At 35.1% G+C, this 9,666-nt stretch overlaps 1 protein-coding gene across 1 annotated transcript; it reads left to right on the top strand.

Annotated features, from left to right (window-relative positions):
* Positions 1-5,559: 5,559 nt before the first annotated feature.
* On the top strand, positions 5,560-9,338 carry LOC126368713 (facilitated trehalose transporter Tret1-like). Its single transcript, XM_050012845.1, has 3 exons — positions 5,560-5,876; positions 6,999-7,125; positions 7,935-9,338. Exons 1-3 carry the CDS (start codon positions 5,784-5,786, stop codon positions 9,203-9,205), a joined length of 1,491 nt encoding a protein of 496 aa, XP_049868802.1. The 5' UTR covers positions 5,560-5,783; the 3' UTR covers positions 9,206-9,338.
* The last annotated feature ends 328 nt before the right edge of the window (positions 9,339-9,666 follow it).

The raw sequence follows: 9,666 nt of genomic DNA, 5'->3' as shown, positions 1-9,666 counted from the left end.
CAACTGGGCACCCTCAATCCTGTTGTCTTAAATTTTGTACCGGGTGAGAGCCCTCAGCCATCTGCGGCAAATCTTACTATGGAAATTGTATGAAAAAGCTCACAGTGACGTCATAGAAAAACGTGATGTTAAATGTCGGATTTACGTTTTTCTTGATTAAAATTTAGAAATAAGTTAAATAGAAAAAAGAAAACAGTTTTTGTCATCTTTAGATATGTCTTTATTTAGTAATCAGAATTTCATATAATTTATCTTTGACCTAAAACTACCCAATTGCGATATAAATACGCAGTAAGTATGTGCGTTGCCTATTACATCATACCTAACCGAAAAAAACAAGTTAACTCAAACGGGTAGTATATTTATATCTATTTAAATCTTCATCTAGTAGTGCCTGCAACAAAGTAGTCTGAGCGTAACGCGGATACAGCACCGAGACATATCGCGATCGTAGTGGATACCGCGCGATACAAGCGAACTGATGCGATAAGATAGGCCGGACCACTCTAGCGATAAATCTAGGTCGAGTAGTATATTTAGTGTAAACAGGAATGGATATCTCTTCCATCTTGCACAGAACATATAGGTATATATAGACATACAAGTACATATAGACTCATGTGTCTGATTACTCTAGGGGTGGGCGGAGCCGGTATCAACCTTCCTATATTCTGGACTATCCGTCCCAAGATCTACATAGAAAATTCATGAGCCTGTTAAGGTCGAGTTATTTTTTTTACTTGTACCTGTAATCATTGTAATTTTTATTATGTATTTACGGCAGTTTGTACAGAATCCTCGGTACGCGATGCCGATCGGCTTTTTTCTAACGCACATTTTTTTCTTTACACCGTAATTTATGTACAGTTCTATCGATATTTCTTAAACCGGAGTCCTTTTATCGCTTCTCCCACGCGCTTCACAACAAGAAATCCGTCAGAGATACTAGAATGCGGTAAAAGAACGACTTAGTAGATTTATTCTCGATTCTCATGCATTCACATATCGGTATCGATGGGCAACTCGATCGAGGCGAGATTCGATTGTCGATAAGCCACCGATTGCATCCGATAGCGTCGAACACTACATACTTTAGGTATCAGCTTCACTGCGAGCGACTTTGTGATAATCATAATCATTTATTTGCTTAAAACATAATATTTTAACGTGGTAACCAGTGTAAATAAGCACCTAATCACGTTTTTCTTATAAAAATAGGCATGCAATATTGGTAGTGGGTACTCTTAATCAGTTTTATCTTATAAATTCTTCAATATTATAGTTTTTTTTTTTCGTTGTGCCATTTAAAATACAATTTTGTCTTAAATTGGGGCAAATGTATTTTTATGTCTGTGGTAATAATGATCAGATGATACACAATGAATACAATACAAAGGAACTTTATAATAGAATACAGTACACAAAATATACAAAAATAATCATCACATGACAAGGAAAGGGAACGCTCAATAGGCGGGCTTAATAAGATACTTGGATTATTACTAAAGTAGCAATATCTCCATATTCATTTACATTATATTTAAAATACAACGAAAAGATTAAATATACTTTCAGTTTTGTTTTAGTATTTTATAACTTTAATTTTGATAATTTTGTATTCGTTTTATGCGATTTATCAATTAAGTACTTGCTATATTGCTTGTTAATCGCCGGCACTGAAAATTGTGCCTAATCCGCTGATCGCAACTGATAGTATCGCATACAACATTATGTTACTTGATCTCATAAGGCAGCCATATACAACGACTACAACCTGCTTCAAATGAATTTTGAATTTGGAGTATCGATTTATTATAAAGGAAGTTAAAAAGGAAAGTAGATTTCGGACCAAGGATCATCAGACATGCATTTGAATAACATTTTCTCATATCTTTTCTAATATCTGTAGTTCTCTTCTTTTTTTTTCTTCTGGCCTCCGCAATACTCTTCTAATTCTTATTGTGACAGGAGTAATAGCTCTATCTTTTTCTTTCATTTATTGTAAGCGAAGGATGGCACTAGTGTTAGGGCTGTCAAACTAAAATTAGGTTTAGTTTGTGTGCGCCAGCATAGGCACCTGGGAGTTTTTATTTAAAAACTCCGCACTGCAATTCTGTGTGAACAATGATTACAAAAATGTCCACACCGCGTTAATGCGCAATTGTTACTCTCAAACAATCTGAGAATCTACGATGTTTTATACAAAAAAAAAACGAAATCTTTATTTGTGACTTCTTTTATCGTGTGGGTTGTGAGTCGAATAACCAACCTCATCAACCCTAGTGTCAGAGTTATTATTATTAATATTTATTTGTGACACAAGTCACTTATTAGCTCTAGTTTGGGAATCTTAATTGTTTGTACTTTACAAAATTTTATGACCGTGAAAGGATAGGTTACCGTGAACTTAGCCACTATTAGGTGGAAACTTGTAATTAGTCTTTACTTAATATCTGCTAATTATGTTAGGATATGTATATGGCCGTAAGTATTCCTCAAAATAAATAAATAAACTAAATAACTAAGCTATCATTTCGTCTAACGGTGCATACCGAATCAATAGTCGATATAAGATGCAATCACCACCTAATAAACCAAGACAATATAACATGATATTCAGCTAACAGTGGACTACTTAGCTATGATTATAAACAATATAGTAATTAAGATAATAGTCCATTCAATATGCAGATAAACTGAACTGAAGACGGAGTTTCTCAAGATAATATTTGCAAAGATTTATTGTAGCTTGTCTAATATGAAAACAGACCGCTAATGCCCTCTCAAATAACATGACGGACTAAGAAATATATACGGGCGATATGTTGGTTGTCACAATATTATTATTATGGTTCATCCTAACCATACCTAGCCGTGGTAGCCCAGTTGGTAGAACGCTTGCCTCTCACCTTGAGGTCGCAGGTTCGAATCCAGCTCAGGCAGGGTCTAAACCAATGACTGTCAAATTTGTTTTCGAATTCATGTTTGGATCATAAATGATTATCACGCCCTCAGCGGTGAAGGAAAAATCGTGAAGAAACCCACGTTCCCGAAAAATACATTTTCGGAGATATGTGACCTAACCTGGGCCCTACCGAGTAAGTCGAAGCCGATTCAGATTGGAACAAATCGAACATCGATTTGTATTGGTCTGGTTTTTTCGCCACGGGTTGGAAGGTCAGACAGGCAGTCGCTTCTGTAAAAAACCAAACCTGTCAAATCTTTAGGTTAGATAAGCGGACCCTGTGAAAAACGAGATAATGCTAGGGAGATGATGACGGTTCATCATATCCAACTTTACATACATAAGCATCTGACATTACATTGTAGTTTAAAATAATTATGTGGGTAATTATCACGTTAAAGCTGTACAACGCCATCTATATTGTTTTCGGTGAACGTAGCCTGGAAAGTCCTCGTTGAGCAGCTACTAAAGTGGCTAGTTAGTAAAGTACAGTAAATTTGTCGCGAGTCGCAGCGGGCCTCGCTAATCCGGACCCCCACAAAGATATCGAAGCGTGGCTGCTACTTTAACTTTACTAGTTAAGTCACTACTGTACACATAAACTTGCGACTAACATTAAAAATCATTAATTTTTTACGTTATTTTTATAAAAAGTCAGTTTTTTAACCACTGCTCTTCCCACCGAAAAGAAACAAGCGTAGTTTAAAAAGACTAAAAGTACCTGTTTATATATTATATTTTAGACTTAATTCTATTGATCCATGACGTCTCGTTGTATGAATTGTAACTTTTAAAATTTTTGACGCATTTCGTGCTATGAAAAACAAAAATTATTCTAGGGCATTTTTCTAGGTTAAAAAATATTAAAAATGTACTTACTTACCTAATATAAAGAAATATTGTCGACAAAAATAGTCTATAAAAATAATGAATGTGAATCTTTTTCGAATAAAACTTCTCAAACATGTAGGTGCGACTGGCTGAAAAAGCACACACAAAAAACGAATTGCCTTTTGTTAATTTAAAAATAATATATTATTTAATTTTAAATGGCTATTCTAAAAATATTTTCTAGTAAACATGGCCAGTGGCTTATAAAATTCCATTCACTCTGTAAAATTGAAAAATAGAAAAGTAATTTTCGAATTTAGTAATATTTCCTTTTTTACTCTTTTTTATATTTCGTATTCTTCGCTGTAGTGCCTACTACAGATAATCAAGCTCTTAGCTGGCGGCCATTAGTCTGACGATAGCTCTTGCTCGGGAGAATATATAAGCACGGTTCTTGTCACGACAGCATTACCTCCATTAGACAGATTAGATAGACGATTTCGCTAATAGTGTGTTTTATGAGAGCCATTTGTACAACATCTATATTAAACATACACATTCAAGGCACAACTACAATCTCTGCAATAAGCAGCGTAAGAATTAACTGAAAAATGAATCATATGCTCAACAATTTTAGACAGAAATTTTGTTTTTGCTTTAATTTATTAAGTAAGTAAGTGAAAATCAATGAAACTGATCATATATCATTTAAAAGAAATGTTATCCCCGTCATATACTTTTTTCTATAGAAATAACGATTGACGAAAAAAGTAGGCAGGTATAGGAGTTATATAAACTCAAATAATGTACTGAAGACGTGTATAATCTTGCTAATAACTACCTACATATATTATATGTTATCACTGTTTATATTTACCATCGGCTTTATTTTACGTACTTGTCGTGCATACAATGCTTAGGGTTGACAAGGACTGTAAAATGAGGAAAATCTTCACTTGTCCCTTATTTCTCTACTGGAATGAAAATGAAAAAGAAACACAATGCGTCACATAAGCACGCCTATTTCCCGTAGGGGTAGGCAGAGACTACGGAATTCCACTAACTATGATCCTGACACTCCACTCTCGCTTCTTCCCTTCTCTTCAAAGTCTTCATGCATGCTCGCGGGCTTAGAGTAAGTACTTTTAACTATTCCGGATTTCATCACGACATGTTTGCCTAGGCCTTCCTTTTCCAGCTCTACCACTTACAGTCATGAGCAATATAATGTACCCACTTTAGGACTCTGTCGCACTAACATATTTGACATTTAGTGAGACTTACAGTTCAATTTGTCAAAAAAGTTAATGTGACATGGTACCAAAGTGTATACATATTAATGCTCGTGACCGTACACCCGCAACATAATTCTTTCCCGTGAGCATAGAATAAGGAATAATACTACGTAAGTCTACTTTCATTCTCTCTACATGTCCGAGCCATCTTAGCATTGTGGGCATGTAACGATACATAAAGAAGTGTGATACAAAATATCCTACCTAAAGGGGAGGGGAAAGCCACAAGTAAGTAATCAGAAGACAATTTGCAGCCACTCTTAATACGATACGAAGTCCTAAGATACGATGAACAGCCCCATCGTCCATTATATAGCCCATCATATAACAAGGATTCAAATAAATAACCAAAATAACATTAGCCTATTTGTAAAACTGCAATTAGCCCTATTCTCGTAATAACATTTACTCATTTAATACAATAAACGTGTCTGGTTATTACTTATTATTTTAGTATCATAAAGCCACGTTCACCGCGCGCGCGTTAACTAAATCGTGACACGCTACTATACTAACGTCACCACATTTTAGATATATTTTTTAAACACAGTATTTTTTATTATGGAAAAACGATCTTATAACTAACGAAAATTTTATTTAAACGCATCGAAGGTTGAGGAAGATTATTAATAAGATTATTGTTGTAAAAACGGTGTTAAGTGTTATTCAAGAAACAAAACATAGCGCACGTAATGGCAACCTGTAAATACCTGCAAGTGGATCCCGAATTGAGGGACGAACCACAAGAATTACAGAGTATCTCATGGAAACCGTTTTTAAGACAGGTAAAGAAGACAATATAAGTGTATGAGTACGGACAGTATCGAATTATAACTTTTTATTTGACGCAATAGGGTATTTGACTGGGTCAAATATAAATTATAAAATGTTAATCTAGAAATAGGCTAAGATGATCAAATACAATCTCATTTTACTTTACGACTCATTTTCGAATTTTGTTTATGAATTAAGTAACAACGAGTACGACGTTTGACAGCTTTTATTGAGACGTTACAGGACAGTATTTCCATATTAAACTCCAAAGAAAACTTTCGTTTTGACGTTTCGTAAAGAGTATCTCATTTGACTAGGTTGTCAAGTAGCCTAATACATGAACAAACAGAGGGCACTAAGGAGTTTTTTTTTTTTACTTATTGTAGAGCTACTTTGTCGGAGATTACTGCTACATGTCGCAAAATACTGCTCAGAGCAATGGGTCTCAGAGAATTACATCAAAGAAGCTACCCAAAATAAGCTAACACCTCTAAACGGTGATGGTGATGTACTTGGGCAATGTATACGTTTTTACAATAAGATTCCCATTGACATTCAGAATTTGCCTTTCAACTGTTTTAAGACAGTAGTTAAACGAAAACTTTACAAAAAAGGTTATTATAAAGTTAGTGATTATTTAGAAGATATGAATGCATGGGATTAACTGTCTCAGAACTGATATTAGGCAGCTAAATTACTCAATTGTATAAAAATATTTTATGTCTATTTAATTTTTTTTAAAGAACGTCTAGGGCCTTGTGCCGAGTTTTTTCTTGCAGCTTCTTTTCCCCGGCTATACAGGTTGTGAGAAGCTGCAGTAGTTTTAGGCGAATGAGACGTTCGTCATGTAAAAATTGACGGCTCAAAGTGTAACTATGTTACCTACTGAATTAAGATATTTTTGAATTTGAATTTACTGAAGCCTGGGGATAACTGGAATTAGTCCGGCCAAGTAGTTAATGCCATTTGCGGCAAATCTACAATAAGTCACGTCAAAAAATAGCTAGCTATTAGTCATTACCTATTTACAATGGGGTAGATCCTTGCTTTGCGAAAATACAGCAACGGCTAGTAATGTTATTCATTTTGATCACCCTTCAATACATACTCAAGTCTAACATCATCTTCCCCAGCTATTGGTATGCTGCAGCCTCTTCACGACCTACTTCGTAACGGGCTTGTCTCTCGGGGCCCCGACTGTAGTCATCCCACAGCTTCGGAAGACCAGGGTCGTGAGTGATGAAATGGCTTCTTGGTTATGTAAGTTTAACCTACTCATTTCAATACTTCCTGATAAATGTCTTCAGGGTGAATTTATGCTGGTATACGTGATTTTGGTGGTTTATTTTTTGCATTGTTCTAAGTGTTGTTCTCAAGTAAGGACTTCACAGACCATAAGATTCGATCGACGAAAATATATCTTAATGTCGTTTTATCTTAAACCTTAGAGAAAAAATATGAGAATTAAATTAAAACGAAAAAATATTTTTTTCCCATTCAAAAAACTATGACTAATTACAAGTTGCATAAATTTTGATGCCTAAACTAAGTTAAAATTTGTTATATAAACCACCGAAATTACATAATATAGAAGCAGAAGTTATTCTATCCAGAATTTATCTGGCAGTGAATTCTACTGCTATCAGACTTTATTTGCTATCGCTAGTAGTTACTTAGTTATCGGCGCCGGTTTCACCACCCGCTGATACTTCGTATGACTTACAATGTTCCATACTGCAGACATGTCATAGGCTAAAAGAGTCATCCCATTTAGTTCGACGGGACACGAAATTCTAAACAATGAACCGGTAACGTTTATCGCAGATAAGAATAATGCTGTAGTAATCTGTTTACGGCTGCAATCTTATCAAAAGCGTTTTTAAACGTTTTACTATTCATTTGTTTTACACTATTGTATTTACCTAGAGTTTATCACTGAAGGTCATGTAAAAAAATGAATAATAAAACAAAAACCTAACTTTTGCCTGATAATTCGAAGTAATTCAAAAATAAAATCTTTTACTGTCTTTGTTTTCTTGTTTAGTCTAACCTGTTTCCTTCACCCACAGCGTCGGTGTTTAGCTACAGCGCTATGCCATGGGTGGTGATCCTGCCGACGATATCACAACGCGTCGGAAGAAAACCTCCTTTCTACTTCGCCATCTCTATCTCCATCGCCAGTTTTTTCATTTTATACTTTGGCAACACCACCACACACTTTATAGTCAGCCAGCTCCTGCAGGGAATACTTTTAGGCTCGAATTTAACTATATCTATCATATTGATCACAGAATGTACCTCACCTAAGTACAGAGGTATATTTTTAGCAATCAAATCCGCAAATATTTGGTGGGGTATGTGGGCAGCTAATGCCATAGGGACGTTTTTTCATTGGAATTATATAGGCTTGTGTGGGCTTATATGTTCCGCAATGTATGTTACTGTTTTCATTTGGCCAGAGTCCCCTTATTGGCTGGCTACTAGAGGCCGGTTTGACGAATGCGCGAGGGCACATAGATGGTTAAAAGGAGTTGATAAATGTGCTGAAGATGAGTTAGAAAAACTTATCATTTCTCAGAAAGACCACACGCAGTTTCATTCAAGAAGTACAACAGTTAAAGAAAAAATTACGAACATGTTGAGATTAGTAACTCTAAAAGAGTTTTACATGCCAATTTCGTTGTCAGTACTAGTAATTGCCCAGTACCACTCATCTGGAAAAATTGTGTGTAGTATTTATTCAATAGAATTGATAAAGAAGATTACTGAAAGCGAATCGACAGCTTATATGGGGATGCTAATACTAGACGGAGTAAGTGTTCTCGGCATGTATGTAGGCAGTGGTTTGTCAAAAATTGTTACACGAAGAAAATTATTGTTAGTTTCATCTGCAAGTGGTATCTTGTTTATTTTCGCTTTGTCTTTATACATCTGGTTAGTTGAAATGTTTTTTATTTCTGAAAATAAAATTGTATCTTTATTATTATTATCAGCTTGTAGTTTATCATTAAGCTGTGGTCCTGTAATAATGTCAATGTCAATTTATGCTGAACTGATACCGTTGCGTTTTAAAAGTTCTGGAGTGATTATTACTATATTAATGCACTTTGCGCTAATGGGAACGACTATCAAAATTGCTCCTTTAGTTTTTAGTACATTAAGACTATATGGCGCCTTTTCTTTGTACGGCGTCTTATTTTCAGCATTAAGTTATGTGTTGTATAAATATTTGCCTGAAACTAAAGATAAGACGCTTCAAGAAATTGAGGAATATTTTAAGGGTAGCTCTAAAGACGAATTAAAAGACGCTAAAGAATTAGTGGAACTGAATAAAAAATAATTAAGGCTGTTTGTGAATTTTTGTCACTGATTTACAATGTACTATGTTTGACATGTTTTTTGTTTTAATTTATTGTAAGTATGGTTATAGACTTTGCCAAAATGTATGTTGCCAAAATAAATGTTTTTTTTGACGTGACTTATTGTAGATTTGCCGCAGATGGCATTTACTACTTGGCCGGACAAATGGGGAGCGCTGAAGGCTCTCACCCGATAAAAATGCAACAAATGCTAGATTTATGAGGGTAGGCGTTCAGCATGTTAGATAAGGCATAATCTCTTATAATCTCTTTAGACTCTAGTAGATATTTTTTCGTCTCAATAGTTGATTCATATTTTGGCATTGTCGTTCGTGTCGTCAACATTACCAACTTACATTCTGACGTCACACTATAAATCTGAACATACAAACAGATGTCCCCTGTGGGTGGTGACAGCTGCATCAAGTGCGCAGACGCAGCC

Source organism: Pectinophora gossypiella, chromosome 8 (assembly GCF_024362695.1).
Source record: "Pectinophora gossypiella chromosome 8, ilPecGoss1.1, whole genome shotgun sequence".
Taxonomy (NCBI): Eukaryota; Metazoa; Arthropoda; class Insecta; order Lepidoptera; family Gelechiidae; genus Pectinophora; species Pectinophora gossypiella.
The sequence above is the reverse complement of the archived record's forward strand: the minus strand, read 5'-3'. Positions and strand labels throughout refer to the sequence as shown.

What these genes read in the sequence shown, in the direction of transcription:
- LOC126368713 (XM_050012845.1), top strand. Translation starts at nt 5,784, where the DNA reads ATGGCAACCTGTAAATACCTGCAAGTGGATCCCGAATTGAGGGACGAA. An exon ending in GGAAACCGTTTTTAAGACAG is followed by an intron (nt 5,877 to 6,998) that starts GTAAAGAAGACA and finishes CATCTTCCCCAG; the next exon opens with CTATTGGTATGCTGCAGCCT. An exon ending in TGAAATGGCTTCTTGGTTAT is followed by an intron (nt 7,126 to 7,934) that starts GTAAGTTTAACC and finishes CTTCACCCACAG; the next exon opens with CGTCGGTGTTTAGCTACAGC.